The sequence below is a fragment of the Pelodiscus sinensis genome, chromosome 1, assembly GCF_052426305.1.
Source record: "Pelodiscus sinensis isolate ZL-2025 chromosome 1, ASM5242630v1, whole genome shotgun sequence".
Classification (NCBI taxonomy): Eukaryota; Metazoa; Chordata; order Testudines; family Trionychidae; genus Pelodiscus; species Pelodiscus sinensis.
This window is the reverse complement of record NC_143052.1, coordinates 113649215-113669864: the sequence shown is the minus strand read 5'-3', so window position 1 is coordinate 113669864 and position 20650 is coordinate 113649215. Positions and strand designations below refer to the sequence as shown.

General features: G+C 40.5%; 1 protein-coding gene and 1 long non-coding RNA gene across 3 annotated transcripts in view; one reads left to right on the top strand and one right to left on the bottom strand.

The window, feature by feature from the left end:
• The window catches only part of RERG (RAS like estrogen regulated growth inhibitor), a 120962-nt gene extending 100833 nt beyond the window's left edge, over positions 1–20129 (top strand). For both annotated transcript variants that reach the window (XM_006130256.5, XM_006130257.5), the window contains exons 4-5: positions 16102–16175; positions 17227–20129. In XM_006130256.5, coding sequence (XP_006130318.1) covers positions 16102–16175; positions 17227–17634 — 482 coding nt within the window. In that variant the 3' untranslated portion in view covers positions 17635–20129. The remainder of the gene's footprint in view (positions 1–16101; positions 16176–17226) is intronic.
• Positions 1–20650, bottom strand: part of LOC142818349 (uncharacterized) — a 159763-nt gene that overhangs the window by 57961 nt on the left and 81152 nt on the right. The window lies entirely within an intron of this gene.

Below are 20650 nucleotides of genomic sequence, written 5' to 3'. Positions count from 1 at the left end.
AAAGAGGTACTTTATTAAAAAAAAAAAAAGTTGAGAAATACTGATCTAGATGGAGCTTGGTCCTGCCATGAAGGCAGGGGACTGGACTTGATCTCTTAAGATCCCTTCCAGTTCCAGTATTCTATGATTAATTAAATTCTACATATTCATCTAATTTTGGAGATAACTATCTGATACAGCTGCTGTGACGGTAAGGATGTTGAGCTGTTCAGATGGAAGAGACTACAAATACCAGAACTAACCAATGCCATCAATTGGACATTAATCAGTGATAAGAGCCTCTGACGGAAGCACTTAGATTGAAAAACAAATGTGTGCACACCGGCGTTCTCTAAAGAGAATACTGGATCTATCCTTATAATTGTGGTCATCCTTTGGGGGCTTATAGCACTTAGGCATCTCATTACATGCCATATAGCTGGATTTACTATGACTTTTTTATGGAAAGAGGTTTATTTTGTTTTGTTCTGTTTCTCTGAAGATTATATCAATCTGTTTCTCTGTTTAAAGCAAAATAAACTGCATCAGTGTGACACTTAGCCTGCAGTGAGAATAAGCATGTTTGTCAAGTGACTTTTCAAACATAGAACTGCAACAGATGCATACCACCCGGCTACTAAGCAACAAGAGATTTTGCCAGAAATACTGAGGCTGCAAGAGAAAAAAAGATGAAGTAATAAAATCCCTGGTCCTTCTGTAATTTGTGAAAAGAACGATACATCTTAGATGAAAAGGAGTTTATGGGATTCAGTACCGTTTTCAGACAAAAAATGAGAGACTCCATGTTTCCTCTGCATGTATTATATAAGGGCATCTACAAGTCCTTAGTTCTAATGTTGAGATGCCACTCATATGAAGAGGAAGCATGAAAAGATGCATCGCTTTGCTAAGAACCCTTGGTGCATGGAGCTCTCATTTAAAGTTATGGTTTTGCAGCACTCGGGTTGCACACAAAGTATTATTTCTGTGCATGTTCCCTGTGTGACATCTTGGGCAATTTCCTTCCATATCCTGGACAAAACATATTGTATTAAGCTAAAGTTTATTGAATTAAGTTTGCATATCATTCTGGGCCAGAGAGGGTGTATGTAATTTCATAACGGAGTGGGCCTATGACCCTCTAGTCTAGGAACTATCAACTGGGAGTGGTTTGGCAAATTGACGCAAGTTGTAACACTTCCAAAGAGATTCTACTACTATCTGTGCAGGTGCTCACTTATAATGGTTCATATGGGAGTCTGTTGGTACTAGGGATGTTAAAACAGTTGACCTGGTTAAATGTTTTAAGCTAGGTCCACCACACAGCCTCTCCACAGCTGTGGGGTCCCACTGCAGCCAGGGTCCTGGGGCTGGGACAGCTCCAACTTGGCATGGTTAGCCACCACCAGAGTTAACTGGCAAATGCTGGTTAACTGGTAAGCCTCAAGCTTATCAGTATGCTTACAGGTTAACCTTTTAACATCCCTAAATTAGGCACGAATAGACAGCTCGAATTAAAATTTACTCTGGATTTTTTTTCTGAACCAACAAATGGACAGGACATTCTGTTTAGGAGGAACCCCAATCCGTCCTAGGAAGGCTTGGAAGTACCTGGGCCAGTTGTTGTTCTGAGCAAAAAGGTATCACAAACTTGTAATCATGGAATAAACCATTAGTGGTGTTTGAAGGATTGTCACCAGCCAGACACCTTAGAATGAGGAGTTGATCTCTATTAAGCTTATTAACATTTGTGTAGATTCTTTTACTATTTTTAATATATTTTATCTTTAATGCTCTTACCTTAAAGATAAACGTGCTTGCTTAGAAAATGTCATGTAGTAACAGCATACGCTGTGTACTGTCTCTGAGGAGAACATTAATGCAGGCCGCTTAAGAAGCCTGCTTTTGCTGAGGAATTCTTATTGCAGACAAGGAGCTGTTAGCTTAGAAATACCAACTGAGGAAGGAGGGAGACATGTGTCACATTAGACATGTGTCTTAGGCCAGAAGCCTAAGAGTTGATGCCCTTGCTGGACCACAGAGGGGGAATATAGGTGCTGCTGTTCTGAACTGAGACCCTGCACAACTGCATCACCCTCAATAAGATACATACAATTACAGATTTTACTTTTTCACTCTTAGCTGACTAGGAATCACAATGTCAGCATAATCCATTACCCAGAGACCATTAGCCATCAGTCATCTCTTGGCTGCCCTCCACCTTGAGCATTATTGCTTAATTAAGCACATCCCTCTATCATGTCCTTGTTAGGTGTTTTCTATTTTGTTATTAAAAGGTACCAAGTCACTGAGGCTAATTGCTAGAACATTGTGCAGATAAAATTTGTATCTACATGTCCAGTCTTCAGACATGGTCTGCAGATACCTGCATCGATATATACGGATATCTGTGACTGTCCACATATTTGCAGGGCTCTACTAATTGCTTTCCTGCCTGGGTAGATAAGTCATATCAATCTTATATCTTAACTGGAGAAAAACCTAAGTTGGAAAACCTAATTCATATGCCCCAAATTTTGGAATTATAGTGGATTTGTTTCTAGCTCTTGAAGCTTGCCGTTTTGGTCACACTCTCCTTTTCTATGAGCGTTCTGTAACATCTGTGTGCAAATATAGCACAATATTTTGATTTATTATAATGAATTAGGTTTTCCATCTTGGGTTTTTCTCCAGTTAAAATATAAGTTAGGGGAAGGAGAGGTTTAAGAACAAGGAGGCTATTGCCATTTATCTGTGTTTATAACAAGCCCATAAATTACAGTAAACAAGAACAGTGTTATGGTTTTTAAAAGTCTAAAGACACCCAGCACATCTCTGACACATTTTAACCAACAGCCTAAAAGTGCTTCACAAACATTAATTATCAACAACACTCCTCTATGCTGGATGTTGATGTAGAACTGGAAATGTTTACCCTTGGTTTTATTTTTGCTTTATTTATAGATTTTTTTTTAAAAAAATCCATCAAACCAAACATACAGGGTGAAATTCACCTCTGCAGAGAGGACCAGCCCAAGTCCAAAGTACTACTAGATTGGATGGTTTCTGGTTGCTAGGCAATGGCAGCATAAGCATTTGCTTGCCACCTCACTGGCCGATCATAGGTACAGCACTGTGGCATTCAGCAGGCAGGTAGAAGTTTTGCAAGGGCACAGCTACAGGATGACGCTGTGGGGCAGCTCTGTCACTACCTGTTGCCATGACACCAGAAGAACATACATGCCTGCCAGACAGTATCTTCTCTGGAACAGAACTAGTCACACACATAGAGAGGCCCTGAGTCCCACGTAAGCCCTGCAGGTGTAGATAGGCTTTGCGTTGGCTTTTTGTAATAGAGATTCATGTCATCCAGAGGCCAAATCATGACCTCTCAGTGGCAGTGGTGAGCAGTTATTCATGAGCGGTCTTGTGAGAGAAACCTTGGGTCAATTTCAGTTTTGCCAGATTTCACCCATTGGCTTTCAAAGGATTAGTTAAGTGAATTTCAGTTCACCAGTGTTGACGAATAGGGATGACAGTCTGAAATCTATTAATCTTTCTCAGAGTATGCTGTGGCATGACAGCTGTGATAAAAGCCTAAAGGCGGCAAATATTAATAATGAAAGAAAAATAGCATATAAGGCGATTAGGAGCATGAGAAAAATAAAATGACATTCACCCAGGGAAAGTGCATTATGGGGGGGGGGGGAGAAGGAGAGATCCAAAACAAAAGGGAAGGCAGTAGCATTGCCAATTTTGGTTGGATGGATGCCTGGAAGTTTCAGCAGATGGGATAACATTTAAAGATTAATCATTAATCCTCAGAGATTCAATGATAATCATGGAGGGCTGGCAAACCTAGGGAGGAATCAAGGATATTCCAACCTCGAGCAAGACCTGCTGTGACAGTGGCACCAAATAAGTTTGCAACGTGGCAGAACAACACAGACCTGTGCAATTTTGGACTATATATTTTCAGGTAATATTTTGGTCTAGAAAAGCTGTGTGTGAAAAATTCTTGCCCTGGGGAGACATAAGCTAATTCCCAGTTAGACAGTGTTAGGTTGACAGATGAATTCTTTTGTTGACCGATTTACCATCTCTCAGGGTGGTGGGTTACCAATGCCAACAGAACTCTAATATAGACATACACAAAATATTTAAAGAGACTATATAGATTACTTTAAACTGGTATCAGAGAACTTCTCAAACAATATTGTTACCCACTCTAATTGTCTGTTGTATCAAGAAAACTTAATGGCAACATAAGATGATTAAAACTTAAGTCCCAAGATTCTTTAACCAGAATCCCCTGTCTTTCATATCCTGCATGAACACCTTTTTTTCTTATCATAGTCAAATAATACAGTGAAGTTAGAGAAATGCTACAGACAATTAAGTTTATATTAAACCTGAACCTCCATATTCCAGGTACCCAGAATTAGGAACACCCATGGTTCATTTGCACTGGGGCAGGGAGAGTAGGAAGTAGCTCTGTGCGCTGCCACTCCTCTTCCCTGCCAGCTGGGGGAATGGCAGTGCAGGGAAGCACTTCTCTGGAGGATTTCCCACCAGTGTTCCTATAGCAGAGGGGAGACAGTGCCTGGGAGCAGAGGGGGTATGGAGTCATGTGAACCCTTGGGAGCGGGGCACAGCAAGGAGAGGTATTGTGGAATGCTGCCTTCCTACCTCCTGCTCTTACTAAACAAGCCACAAACACTATTTTCTCATATAGTAATATAAATGTTATCAGAGCACACAACAAATCTTTGAGTGCGCACGTACACTTTTTCATCAAAGTTCTTTATAGTAAGTCATATTGAAATATGTTGCTTTATAGATAGGATACAAAAATACAACATTTCAACCATACCCTGATTAACTGAAACCCCGTCAATGAATAGTGCCTAAAGTAAGCGCCCCCCGTTCACGCACTTTTCTGACATATACCTAAAACAATTTTACAAACATTATTTCATTAAAACTTCGCCACCCTTCTTTGAGGTGGGTGATTTTACTAGTGAGGATGGACTGAAGCAGAGAGAGGCTATGCAATTTGTCAAAAGCTACACAGCAAGACAGTGGCACAGCTAGGAGAAGCATTGAGGAACTCTGCCTTCCTACCTCCTGCTCTTACTAAACAAGTCACAAACACTATTTTCTTATATATAACAATAATGAATGTTATGAGGGCACACAACACATCTTTGAGTGTGCACATACACCCTCCCATCAAGGTGCTTTATATTAAGTCATATTAAATTAAATCTAAAAATCATATTAATCTAAAAATCAAAAAGGAGTCATATAAAAAGTGGAAACCAGGACAAATTACAAAGGATGAATTTTAGCAAACAATATAGGTATTCAGGTCAAAATTAGAAAGGCAAAGGCACAAAACGAGCTCAAACTAGCAACAGACAAAGGGAAACAAAAAGGCTTTCTATAAATATATTAGAAGCATGAGGAAGACTAAGGACAGGGTAGACCCCCATTGCTCTGTGAGGAGAGAGAAACAGTAACATGAAACTTGGAAATGGCAGAGGTGCTTAATGACTTCTTTGTTTGGTCTTCACCAAGAAGCCTGATGATGAAGGAATGCCTAACATAGCGAATGCTAGTGGGAAGGGGGTAGGTTTAGAAGTTAAAATAAAAAAGGAACAAGTTAAAAATCACTTACAAAAGTTAGATGCCTGCAAGTCACCAGGGCCTGATGAAATGCATCCTGGACTACTTGAGCTGATAGAGATATCTGAGCTTTTAGCTATCAACTTTTAAAAATCATGGAAGATGGGAGAGATTACAGAAGATGGAAAAGGACAAATATAGTGCCCATCTATAAAAAGGGAAATAAAAACAGCCCAGGAAACTACAGACCAATCAGTTTAACTTCTGTGCCAGGAAAGATAATGGAACAAGTAATTAAGGAATTGATCTGCAAACATCTGGAAGATAATAAGGTGATAGGTAACAGCCAGCGTGGATTTGTAAAGAACAAATCATATCAAACTAATCTGATAGCTTTCTGTGACAGGATAACAAGTCTTGTGTATAAGGGATAAGTGGTGGACATGGTATACTTAGACTTTAGTAAGGCACTTGATATGGTCTCGCATGATCTTCTTATCAATAAACTAGGCAAATACAACTTAGATGGTGCTACTATAAGGTGGATGCATAACAGGTTGAATAACCATTCCCAGAGAGTAGTCACTAATGGTTCACAATCCTGCTGGAAGGGCATAGCAAGTGGGGTTTCAGAGGGCTGTTTTGGGACTTGTTCTGTTCAATATCTTCATTAACAATTTAGATACTGGCATAGAAAGTAAACTTATTAAGTTTGCAGATGATGCCAAGCTCAGAGGGGTTGCAACTGCTTTGGAGGATAGGAGAACCCATGTCACACATATAGAAGGAACACATATAAGAAGGAACAACCCATGTCACACATATAGAATGGGAAGCGACTGTCTAGGAAGGAGTACTGCAGAAAGGGATCTAGGGTCATAGTGAACCACAAGCTAAATATGAGTCAACAGTGTGATGCTGTTGCAAAAACAAACATGATGCTGGGATGCATTAACAGGAGTGTTGAGAGCAAGACACGAGAATTCATTCTTCTACTCTACTCTGCACTGATTAGGCCTCAATTGGAGTATTGTGCCCAGTTCTGGGCACCACATTTCAAGAAAGATGTGGAAAAATTGGAGAAAGTCCAGAGAAGAGCAACAAGAATGATTAAAAATCTAGAGAACATGACCTATGAAGGGAGACTGAAAGAACTGGGTGGCTGTGTCTACACTGGGCCACTTATTCCGGAAAAGCAGCTGCTTTTCCGGAATAAGCTGCGAGCTGTCTACACTGGCCGCTTGCTTTTCCGGAAAAGCAATGATGATCTACTGTAAAATTGTCAGTGTTTTTCCAGAAAAACTATGCTGCTCCCATTCGGGCAAAAGTCCTTTTCCGGAAAAACCATTCCGGAAAAGGGCCAGTGTAGACAGCACAGTAGTCTTTTCCGCAAAGGTGCCCTGATCGCGAAAATGATGATCAGGGCTTTTTTCCGGAAAAGCGCGTCTACATTGGCCATGGACACTTTTCCAGAAAAAGTGCTTTTCCAGAAAAGCATCCTGCCAATGTAGACGTGCTTTTTCCGGAAATACTTATAATGGGAAACTGTTCCGTTTTAAGCATTTCCGGAAAAGGGTGCCAGTGTAGACATAGCTGGCTTGTTTAGTGTGGAAAGGAGAAGACTGAGGGGACATGATAGTGGTTTTCAAGTATCTAAAAGGGTGCCACAAAGAGGAGGGAGAAAAATTGTTCTCCTTGGCCTCTGAGGATAGGTCAAGAAGCAATGGGCTTAAATTGCAGCAAGGGAGATTTAGGCAAGACATTAGGAAAAACTTTCTAACTCTCAGACTGGTTAAACACTGGAATAAGTTGCCTAGGGAGGTTGTGAAATCTCCATCTCTGGAGATATTTAAGAGCAGGTTAGATAAACATCTATCAGGGATGGTCGAGACGGTATTGGGTCCTGCCATGAGGGCAAGGGACTGGGCTCGATGACTTTTCGAGGTCCCTTCCAGTTCTAGTGTTCTATGATTCTATGAAATTATGTTGATTTATAGAGTAGCATACAAAAAATATAACATTTCAACCCCTGATTAACTGAATCCTCTGTCAACTTAGAGTGCCTAAGGTCAATACATTCATTGAATTTCACCGATCATTCCAATGTCTATCTTTTGTGATTATGTTTATAGATTCCAAGGTCAGAAGGGACCATTGTTATCATCTAATCGGATCTCCTGTATGACACAGACCAAAAACGTTTCGAAAATTTTTTCCTAGACTAAGTCTTTCAGAAAAACAGCCAACTTGTTTTAAAAATTGTCCATAATGGGCAATCAGCTACAACTGATGATTAATTACTCTCACTGCTAAAACTTTATGCCTTTTTTACAGTCTGAAATTGTCTAGATTCAACTTGCAGTCATTGGATCATGTTCTATCTTTCTCTACTAAACTGAAGGAAAATATTCCTGGTTTGTCTGAAGTATCCATAAGAAAGTAGATGGAAATGGCTTAGAACTTTATAAAGTAATGACCCTGGTCTTTAAAAAACATGGCAGATTCAAAATAGAGAGCCAGCACAGGAAGAAACTTGGAACAATGTGGCAATCATTTATTTAGTAGGCTTTATGTTTTCTTTAGTATCGGTTTCAATATGTAGCATTCCTGATGGCAGTGATAAAATAAATTCTGTTTTATAGCATTCTTTACATATATACAGTTTCCTAAAATACTTTACAGAATTAAATAAATGGAATATAGAAGGAAGTATTAAATTGGGCCCATAGTAGTTATAAATGAAAAATATTTTGCCCTATTTACACTGAGTAATTTTCTGAAACATTCGCTGGAAAGACTGAAATTTCTCATGCTTACTCTGTGCCTTAAGGTGATGAAAAAATAATAAACTATGAGCAACATCCTTTTGGCTAGTTTTTGTTTATAGGGAGAAAGTGCACCCTTTTCTCTAATATTTTTAAAAGGTACAACTACAGCAAGAATGGTTTATTTAACATGAAGCTTGTCATGGACATAATTCCCCCAGGGGACTAATGCCTCAGTTTGGATTGGAGCGGGGAGAATTAAAAAGGGAAAAAAATTAAAAATTTGAAAAATTTAAGGCTAGTCAGTAGTGACTCAGCTAAATTATTTAACATAGCATAGCAAATCCTGCATTCTTTTTTATATTATTTCATATGTCCCCGCCTGGCCTTAACAAGGCTGGTTAGGAATAGAGGCTGCTGTTCAGACATGAAGGGTTCATTTAATTCAGATGTAACTACCATATAGTCTACACTCACAGTACCATTAAAATGTATTTCTTAATATTGTTGTTGGTGTTGTAAACTTTACACTGCGCGACATAGAACATTATCTGTTGAAGCCTTAAATTTTGTAATTCCTGACTTTTGGAGTTAAAATGTTTAGTGAATTAAGTACTTAAATAACATTTACAAAAATTACTTAGGAGCCTAGGAGATTAAATCACTAGGAGCCAGGTTTTTAAAAGGTATTTAGGCATTGCAATATTAAGTGCCGTAATGCTTAACTGATTTGGGAGCGTATTTTCAAAAAAGGGATTTAGGCTCTCGAATCTAAATTCTATTGACAGGCAATGGAATTTGGACTGGTTAAGGACAATATGTTTTGAAAATGAAATGAAATTTAGGCTCCTAAATCAGTTGGGCATTGTGACACTGGGAGTAGTACAGGTTAAGCCTCCTAAATTCAGGACTCTCTGGTCCCGCAAAATCCATGGTTCAGAAGGACCACAGACGTTGCCAGAGCAGAGATCCCTGGCACTGTGAAGTATGAGCTGTCTGGAATCCAGTGGCAGGGAACCCCATCAGCAGGGCCAGCAGCAGCCAGGGAATCTGTTCCCAGGGCAGGGCAGCAGGGGGACCCATGGTACCTGTTGAGCCCCATCCCCCAGGAGTCCCAACTGAGTGGGGCAGAAATGGGGCCATGGCAGCTGGGGAGCTATGTCTTCGGGGAGCCCTGGCCAGCCCACTGTGATCAGCGGGATGGCATCCGAGTGGCAGTGGGTCTGGAATGAAGCCTGCTACGGAGAGAGGCAGTGGGCCAGGAGGCCAGTGACAGGTGACTTCCCTGATCTAGCAAATTTTGTCATTCAGGATGGATTAGGTCCCAAGGGTACCAGATCAGGGCGGTCCGAACAGGAATGCCCAAATACCTGTAAAAATCAGAGCCTGTGTATACAAACACTTAGCTCACAACAAACTGGGGTGTAATCTACCACACACTAGCTTGCCGTGCACTAAGCATCCATGTAGATTCTGCTGCCCTCTCACTAAAAATTCCCCAAGTGTCCTTTAATCCTGGAGTTCTCAAACTTTTTCTAAGTTCCCTCTCCCTGACATGCTCTAAAAATTCCACAGCCCACCTGTGCCACAATAACTGGTTTTCTGCCTATAAAGGCAGGGCTGATGATATGGGGAGAACCAAGCGGAGCAACTGCCTGGGGTTCCATACTGCAGAGGACCTCAAGAAGCTACATTGGTTAGGCTTCAGTTTTAGCACTGGGTGGTTGCCTGCCAGGCCCCGGACTTCAGCACCACGTGGTGGGACTTCAGCTTTCTGCCCTGGGCGGCAGCTTTTCCGTCCCCTGAAATCTAGTTGCAGCCTGCAGGGGGCCCTATACTCCTGTTTGGGAACAACTGCTTTAAACTACTCCCATTTCAAAGTGAGATCCATCAAAGCATACTAGGGAAATTCTAGTGTGCTGCAGCTAAGATCCACAAAGGCATTTAGTTTGTGACAAGGTGGAGTGTAAATCTACTCATACTAGCTTGAAGTGCCCAAAGTATTTATAGAGCCAAGCTGTTAGGTGCTTTTAAAAATTTCACCTTTCACGATTTTCAGTGTGTAACTTTAGCAAAGCATGAATAGAAAGCCCCATGCATATTTATGGCTCTGCATCTATGAAAATAATAAAAATAAGAAAAGGAATGCATTCAGCATAAAAAAGAAAAAATGTATAAGCAAACAGGGCTAGATCCTCCACTGGTGTCCAGAAACATTACTTCTACTGACTCCAGTAAAATAAAAACATGGCCAAAAGGCAATAAAGAGATGGAGTAGGCAGTTAAGAGTCACCAGCAAGGAAGAAAAGTATTTTTAGATGAGGTTTGAGCAGGAGCGTACTGGCAATCAAAATAGGCCCGGGAAATGGGTTGAGAATGGCCCTCCCCATGACATCACCTCTGTGTGCCCCTCAAGCCCGGCACTCAGCGCAGGCGGCAGGTCGGGCTCTGTGTGCCGCATACAGCGCAGATGCGGAGCCGCTCAGCGTGAGGGGCAACATCATGTGGACACAACGGCCCACTGGATGACAGCCCACCAGGAAATTCCCAGTATCCCACCGGGCCAGTCCACCCCTGGGTTTGAGAAGTGATGGGGGGCAGGCGAGTCACATTCTACATGGTAAGCACTACAGAGAAGTTGTTTCTGGTTCCCAGTAGTGGTAAGATTGTGAAAAAAGGCTGAGAGGAAGCAAGTGAGCAGATGCACAGAACAGCAGAGAAAGATGAAATTTACCCTTGCAGCTGGAGCAAATCCACTGGAAACAATATGAGACAACATTAGGTTTTTTATGGAATGGAGACATATTGGGTATACACTGATTCATGATTCTCAACTGAAATGGAGACCAATTCTGCAGGCACACATACCGTGAAACCTCAGTGACCTCCATGAAGTTGCATGAGTATAACAGAGGAAATTTTGATTCATTCCTTTTGACAGCACAGTCTCCTATTCATCTCTCCATCAGAGGGAAAATGAAGTTTTTAAATGTTCAGTGTGATTAAGTAACCAGAAGTTCACATGCTGGCATCTCATTTCCTCTTGTCTCTGTCTCATTGGTCTACTGGTCTGGAAATTTCACAGAACAGGCTCTCTCTCTAGGCCTTAAGAGCTTCCAGGTTCCATGGAAGCACAAGACACCACATGCACAAACTTTCTCACACTATTTCTATCCCTCACCTTCCAGTTAGGCTGACTTTTTTAAACACTGAAACTAGAGATGGACATGAGCCAAAACTCTGGACGAGAAAGGAATTTGGACCCATCTGTACTTAACAGACCTGGATAATGTTCAAGTTTGGGCATACATTTGTGTAGGTGTTTATTTCATCCAAATTGGTTTGCCTAGTCCTACTATAAACAAGTTCCTAAAAGCGTAAAGAAAACATTTCCTCTCAGAGCTGTAAGACAGTGCTCTACCCCCATTTTCTGCTCTCCCCATAAGCATTCAACTTGTACTGAGTGAGACTTTCAGGAGAAAAGATCCTTAGCTGCTGTAAGTTGTTTTTGTGCCATTAAAGAGTATTTATGCCAACTGAGGATGTGGTCCAAGAGCTACAAAGTAGATCTCAGAGGACTTTTTTTCACTAAGAATTGAAATATGCCCTCTGGAACAAATGCATTGACCAATTAAGTTTTATACAGGACAAGAGAATGTGTTCATTCTTCAGGTTACTATAACCCAAATCTCCCTTGAATATTATAAATACAGCAAAGAGATGCTATCAGATTTATCAAAATCTCGGGGTTTGGAGGACATTCAGATATGCTTTCAGTGGACCATGTACTTCAGTATTTTCTCTCTACTATTTTTTTCATAATGACTTTTAACTCATTGTTCAGAAAAAGAAAGTGATTCTCTAATACTCTTATTAACAGGATAGCACAGATGAGCCTAGGGGAAGCTTTCAGTAAGTTTTTTGCTTCTCCTTGTAAAGGACTTTCAGTATCTGAGAATTTTGTGCCAATATACTGTAGACTAAAAAAATAAACTGACTAATGTTGCTTCAGAAATGGTATGGTCTAACTATTTAAAGGATGAGCTTTAATGTTCCAAATGATGAATTTTGCAAGCGTTAAATATTATTGAAGAAAAGTGCTGCAGAATGCACTATTATACAAAATGAAATCATTAGTGTCATGAGATCAACTGTAGGTCCAAAGCAATATGGCCAGCAACCCTTTTTGTTTAAATTCCCCAAAATATATGAAGTGTCACAACCCAATCATTAACAAGAACTTTCAAAGTTCATAATAAATTGGGCTCAAATGGTAAATTTTATGGGTCCATTTCATTGTTTGATGCTGATTGGCTTGACACTGGTCTGGCTTCTTAGGCTTCAGCAAAATCCTACTTTGATTCAAGCATGTATGGACAGAGAAACACAACTATAACATTTTCCTTCCACCTTCTTGATGTTAACCATATAATTGCAGTATGGAATTATTACCAGGTTGCATTGTGCATGATACAGGAAGAGACTCCAAGGCTCAAGAAGTTGCCCATGGTCACCTGAAAAGTCCATATCCTCCATAACTATAGTTAGAAGACAGTTCTCTTCTGTTAGATTTATCAACTAGTAAGCAATGGAAGTGTTGGTAATGCTTCTACCAGTGTTTCTCACCTTTTTTTTAAAGGTACACCTTTAAAAAAAATTATAAGCACCCCCAGTACCTAAAGTTTTCAGACACACAAAATTTTAAACAACTTAATTATAGCTGGGCGGGCAATGAAATTTTTGGGTGCAAAAAGTACAAAAATAATAAAGCGCTGTAAAACAAAATAAAAATTAGGGTTGTCCAAATTTCAGTTGTGTTGACATACCCTCCCCCCCAAGACTTCTCTCAAGTACCCCTAAGAGTACTCATACCACTGGATGAGAAACACTGAACTAGACCATTCCAACTCCCAGTCAATATACTTTACTAGCTTCTCTGATACATTGTCTCCATATGCACAGTTCAGAGGGGCAATGATATTGAACTACTGTAAAGCAAGGTACTGTAAGTTCTACAGCAATGCAAAGTTAGATTCAGAAAGGGAATTCAAGTCAACATGTCATGGCTAGTAGCTCCATGCTTTAATCCACTGGCTTTTTAGGAGGTTCCACCCATGCAGTTAAAAGTCATACCTGTCAATTTTAGCCTAATAATGGCTTTTTTCACATATATCCAGACAGTGCTAACTATCATTTAAATTCCCCCAAATCCATAAATATTATTCAGGTTGAAAAACAAATACATCTTTATCAAAAACAACAATCAACAGTCCGCACATCTTACTTGTATCAGTGCTATGTATCCAAAATAAAACTCATCTCAGGGCAGATGACCAGAATAAGAGGTATGTTCTACATTCATCTCATTTACATCCCGTTTTGAGGGCTAACCAGGCAATTGAACTGCCATCTCGTTTTCCGGAATGGGCCCGGACCTGGAGGGGATGGAGAAGGCAACCTGATCTCCTCCACCTCTTCGCTGCCAGGCCTACTTTTCTCTATTTATTGCTTCCTACCACCCATTCTCACATCCCCAGTATTAATCCTGATTATTACTCAGAAAATGGTGACGTTCATTTTTGCACCAAATTTTGGCCATTTTTACAACAAACACCAGTAATTTCCTGAGAAATCTTAAAATAAAAACTGAAGACAAAGGCACTTGCCATTTGGCTTCCACTTGCCTGATTAATTGACAGAGGGTGTTTCACATTTGCCATATCAGCTGCACCATTTAAAGTATTTTGAGTAATGAGGGCAATTTACTGTTTTGGGTGGAGAAGAGGGTGTTGGGGTTGAAGAGAATAGTGTGAGAGTTTAAAGACTTTATTCTGGAGAAATGGCATCCTTCAGTAGGGAAGGGAGACATTAATAGAAAATAAAGCCTTTCAGAAGTTCTGGTTCAGTAAATAAGTTTCCATAAGCACATCCTCCCATTCCCATTGAAGAGATTTGCACAAAATAAAATATAAATCTCCTACTGACTTCAGTTTTATAACACGTGCATTTGACTTGTGATGTAGGCCATCTGTTAGTTGGCAAAAGTAATAGCTAAATATTAACATGGACTCTTTTCCAAGTTATAGGTCAAATGCTATCACACGTAAGTGTTATCTATTCATTAAGATAAAACAAGTGTCTTGGTGTCACTAATTATTTATTTGATTAGTTGCCTATTTCCAGAACTTCAGAGGCAGCAAATACACCCTTATTTTCCTCTACTGGAGTAGTGCGTCTGTTTAGCCCCTCTTGGCAATTCTTAAAAATCAAACATGTTGCTTTGAGACTTTGCTAGAAAAGGAGAAAGTGAAGACTTTAGCATGTTTCAAATAAACATTCTGAAAATAAATCCTGCTGTTCCAAAATTTTATCACAGCGGAAGGGCTATGTTTAGAGGGTAGCTGGAGTAGATTCCTGTTCTGCAGTCACACCACTTTTGGTTCTGATCTGGTCAGATTTCAAGCTATGCAGTGACAGGCATGGTCGGTCTTTTAATTGGAGACCTCCAAAGAAGTGGCATTGGTGTTTCAAGAGGTGGCACTCTTCCCTCCACATCAGTAGAAAATGTATTGTCACAGCATGGGTTTAACAGGCTCTCTTGCTATGCTTTCAGTAAGGCACAAATCCAAGATTCTGATCACTTAAAAAGCTTCCATAGTAACAAACTCCAACCCCCATATGAAATACTAGTAAATAGGATAATATCTGTTGGAACAAGCAACAAGGAGAAGGGTACATCAAGTATTCTAGGAAGAGATTATAAATACAGGCTAACTACAGTTCTGAGATATCTCTTAAGTAAAACCAGGATTCTTCTTTTAATTATAAAGATCTTGCACCCAGTTCTTGGCTGCTGCAATGCCATCTTTTACCATGTGTGCGCTTTTACATTTTTATCTAGTGGTAACAAAAATATATATTGCAGCAACTATTTTAATGGAGAACTTTTTCATCAGTAAAATATACTGAAATATAGACGCCTGTATCCGATTTCAATATTATTGGCTAGTTTGGCATTATAAGAAAATCTTTTCAAAAGAACTCATGCTGTTTGTTTGAAAGATATTTTAACGTGATTTAGCCCTTTTCCCTCTTAAAAAAAAACAAACTGAAGGGGAAAAAATCCATTTAAAAAAAATAATAAGAGTGTTAGCTTCAGTGCCATGTTCCAGTTTGGATAAACAATTTGGAACAAATTCAGCCCTGATGTAAATAGAGCCATAGTCGCTGAAACCAGTTACATTTTTTGAAAGTTATTATTTTTAAAGCATTCCATCTCAGAAATGGCTTTGGCAACATGTCCCAGATGTTGTATATATTCTTGTCCAAAAGGAAGACTGACGCCCATGAATACTACTGGAACAACGAGTTGATTAGCTTTTTAAATTGTTGAGACCTTTTAGGGTTGCAGAGATCCCATGTGCATAGTACAAAGGCGGTGTCTGTGGACAGTTGTAGTTCTGAGATGAGGTATAAAAGAAAGTTATGGGGTGTTACATGGGAAGAAACACCTTAGGCCTTAGCTATAAGAAGAAGAAGAAGTAGGCTGAGCCTAGGTATGAAAAAGTTCCAATGCATGAATGCTGGGGGAGCTTTACATCACATCAATGGAGTACTTCAAATTGTCTGACAGAATGGTAACATACAGAAGATTCTGCTCTAACAATCTGCATTTAGATTTTAAACTCTTCTAAAACTGTTTTTTTTTTTTTTTTTAATTATTTTGAAGAGTCTACCTATCGCCATCAGGCAACTATCGATGATGAAGTTGTTTCCATGGAGATACTAGACACAGCTGGTCAGGTGAGTGAGAAGAGTTGAGAGGATCCGGTTCTCATACAAGAATAAGCAGGAGAACAGAGGTGGGAATAAGCAGATGCATGACATTTCCAGTGACTTAAATCAAGTAGAGCCCATGCTATCCTGAGCAGCGGCTGCCAGGCCCAAGTGCTGCACACAAATCGATGTTTTGAGTTTGTAATGTGGAAAACTGGGTGGCCAGCTGGGTAACCCTTTACTGTATATGCCTTAACTGTAACAAAGGCTGCATAAGAAACTGTGGCAGGTACCCCCAAGTTATTGCAGTTCATCAGATGCCCCAGCTGTCTCTGCACACGAGGAGCCTCCCACATAAGTCTGCAAGATGAAGGCTCTGCATGAAATCAGTACGAAGTCATCTATGCTAACAGTGACCTGCTTGCCCCAAGTCACATGACCAGATTTCCCTAGTAGGTTGTCACTCTTGCCAGGGCAAGATACAGACAGTCTAGCAGTATCGCGCTAAGTGACCCATGTGGACACCCAAGAGTTGGGAAGTGTCCCTGAGCTAACTTCGTAGAAAGGCATTGCAACACCAGGATATAGGGACCAAATAGCCACTGCCCATAGCTAGCTGAGCATACACCTGTGCAACCAGGACATATAAGCTATACTCATGAAAACAAACCATGTAGATTCACCCTCCCCACAGCAACCTTTCCCTCTAAAACACCAGCAGGTGTTCACACTGAAAACCACTAGAAACCTGCCTAAAGCTACCAGACTTTTCCTCAAAAATCTTCTTCACGGGCACACGACATAACTATGTTCACAGCTGCAGCTCCAGAGGGCCTGATTCTCCACTGCCTTGCAACCTGTGCGGTCATCTCCACTTTTGCAGAGTGGGTATAAAATTAGGAGAGTTGTGGTTTTACATCTACTTTGCCCATGTATAAATGGCTTTGCATGCTGCTCAGTCACTGAGAGGTGAGCCTAGTGGATGGATGTCTACCTGAAGGGCTGGTACTATTTTCCCAAACTGTACTTAACCAATGTATAATCTTTTCCTTAAACTGGTGTCCTCCTTTTCAAACAGGAGGATGCTATTCAGAAGGAAGGACACGTACGATGGGGTGAAGGCTTTGTGCTAGTCTATGACATCACCGACAGGGGCAGCTTTGAGGAAGTGCTGCCACTTAAGAACTTGCTGGATGAAGTTAAAAAACCCAAGAATGTTACTCTGATCCTAGTGGGGAACAAAGCAGACCTGGACCACTCCAGGCAAGTCAGCACAGAGGAAGGAGAAAAGCTAGCCACAGAACTGGCATGCGCGTTTTATGAGTGCTCTGCTTGTACAGGTGAAGGCAACATCATGGAGGCCTTCTACGAGCTGTGCCGTGAGGTACGGCGTCGTAAGATGGTCCAGGGCAAGACTCGAAGACGGAGCTCCACCACCCACGTCAAGCAGGCAATTAACAAGATGCTCACCAAAATCAGCAGCTAAAAGAATTGTAACAAAGTAGAAAACCGCTGTAGAGCAGGTTACCGGTAGTTTGGGGTAAGGAAGGTCAAAGCTTTATTTAAAAAAAAAAATCACTTCATCCTTTTTGAGTATATAGAGCAGATTCTGGTCTACTTGATTTAAATGGTTTTAGAGTGGTAGTGTGCCCCACACCATTTCTGTCCAGCATCAGAGACAGGATGTCCAAAGAATTGGAAGACTCAAGGGTCTGGTAATGAGACAGCTTCTCAGTTCCTGGTTTCAATGCAGCCCTGACTGACGATAATTGAAAATCATTATCTTCTGGTGGCTGCTCAGAGGCCTATGAGTCTCGGTCCAGAAACAAGTGATATCCTCAGCAGAGGCAGCAAGAACTGAATCACCTGAGACACTGCTTTATTTACTCTCCAAAATTGTTAATCTGGCACCTTTCACTAGCACTACATTTACACCTAATTGCTTTTATTATGACCCATCCTTTCTTGTATTATTTTTCCAGCTCAATACTAGTGCCTATATTCTTAGGTATGTATTTAATCTAGGGAGATATTGCATGCCGGTAGAGATTTCGACCAGAGATGGGTGAATTTTGACAGGTCTGAAGGACCTAAATATGGCTGTATTTCCAGGTGTCTCAGATCTGCAAAAGTGGGCAAGGAGTATTGCATAAACAGCTTTTTCACTCCACCTCAGAGAACAGATGTTTGTATTGGGGGTGGGGGGGGGGGAGGGGAAAGGGAGAGGAGGGAAGGAATCCAACAAAGATAAACAAACAATCTACTAGTGAAATTCTAGAGATTTGTTTATGGCTAGTCATGAGTTTTTGATGAGGTTCACTTAGCTGATTTATCCAGAATGATATTTAAAAGTAAAAATAGGCTCAGTCTAAAACTCAAATTTTGCATAGGGTGAGAATTCAAAATCCAAACTCACATGCAGATATAATATAAATGGCTTCTTTTTATACAATGGAACAAGCCAAAAGCCCACAAACTTTCAAGCATTTCGAATACAAATCTAAATATTATAGCTTGGGTTCATGGTTAGTTTAAACCAGCAGAGAAGACATTTTTCGCTTTAATGGTATTAATCTGATTATTTTTCCCTTTCCTCCATCCCTGTGGCTTCAGACTCTCTCAGATTTCGCTCTGCTTTACTCACTATTGGCTGTATTCCTGGGGCCTCCTTGAGGGAGGAGATGGAGACAGACACACACGGGAGCTAAAATTAGGAGGTAGTTAAGAATTTTCAGATTATGCTTCTCTCTCAGCAGTTACATTACACACCCTTTTAGGCAGCTAGGAATGGAATCAAGACTATCATGCAGAACTACAGGCAATTGAGTGGATCTACAAATAGGAGTATGAGCATCTATTTCCTTTCATGAATACCCCTCTTCAATTCATGTACTCAGAGCTTTATTCTCCATTGATTGGCAACTTGTCCAGTCATTCACACCCGTGCAAAGGGATTGAAGAATGGATGGAGAATGGCAAATAAGTGGTGGAATGTGATTTGTTGGAACTTTGTGTGGGTATAAATGACCACATAAGGGGCAGCAGAATCATGTAAGACCTCTGTTTCCTCTTCCTCATGAGTCCTAAATCAATTTTTAAATATGGAATGACTTACAGAGACTGTCAAGCTCACTTTCTTTTGAACAATGTCACTAACAAATCTCTCTGATCACTGTCATTGAAGGAATACATAGTCAAATGTACTTTAAAGACCCAGATGCTCTAGGTTTACTTTATGAACTTCATTGCGTTTGGGACAGTGAAATTAGACTGTTGATCGTGGAGCAAATTTCTCTTTTTTGGTTCTCCTTTTTACACATGCTATATTTCAGGTGCCAACACTATAATATAATCTTCTAAGCATAATTCTGGTCAGAAGAGTACCAGAAAAATGGTTACCTTCTCATTCAATACATCTTCCCAAAATGTATCAGTCATATTGCTACCTTCAGTGACAACAATCAGCTTTTACCCTATTACCCGGTTAGCAATGTAGGGACAACACAGCTATGGGAGAGTAAGGTTCTATTCTGGCTCATGCATCAACACTTGCTATTCTCTTACAGAATACAGGAACCAACTAGAGAGAGAAACTGTGGAACTGGCCTTCATATGCAATTTTGACACATTTAGCCAGGGACTGGACCAAGATCTCTCTTGGATGGGCCATTCTGTTCAAAGCCCAAACAACGTCAAAAGCTAAGTATCAGGCACTTACAACCCACCTTATTAGCCTCATTTAGCAGAGACACTTTAATTGACAGGGTTTCTTTTCCTCCTCCTCCCCTCCCCTTCTTTTCTTGCTTTATACTTGACCCTCTGAGCCTCTTGCTTCATATTTGTCATCTGAAGAAGTGGGTTGTGCCCATGAAAGCTCATGATACTTACCTGTATTTTTTGTTAATCTCTAAGGGTATGTCTACGCTTGCAGACTAATTCGAAATAGGGCTGCAAATGTAGGCATTCGAAATTGCAAATAAAGCCCAGGATTTAAATATCCCGCACTTGATTTTCATCTTCACGGCCGGGCGACATTTTTTTTTTAAATTGACAAGCCCGAAATAACTGCCTACATCTACACGCGGCAGTGAAACGGGCATTCGAAATAAAGCCCTAGTTCAAAATACCTGTTATTCCTCCTACAATGAGGTTTAACAGGTATTTTGAACTAGGGCCTTATTTTGAATGCCCATTTCACTGCCGTGTGTAGATGCAGGCAGTTATTCCGGGCTTGTCAATTTCAAAAAATGGCGCCCAGCCGGGAAGATGCAAATCAAGCGCAGGATATTTAAATCCCAGGCTTGATTTGCAATTTCAAATGCCTACATTTGCAGCCCTATTTCGAATTAGTCTGCAAGTGTAGACATACCCTACGGTGCTACAGGACCACTCATTTTTAAGCTTTTTTTTTTTTTTTTTTTTTAAGTTACAGACTAACAGGGCTACCCCCTTACTACATCTTGCAAACATGCATGTGATTAACTTGATATGCATGAGAAAGT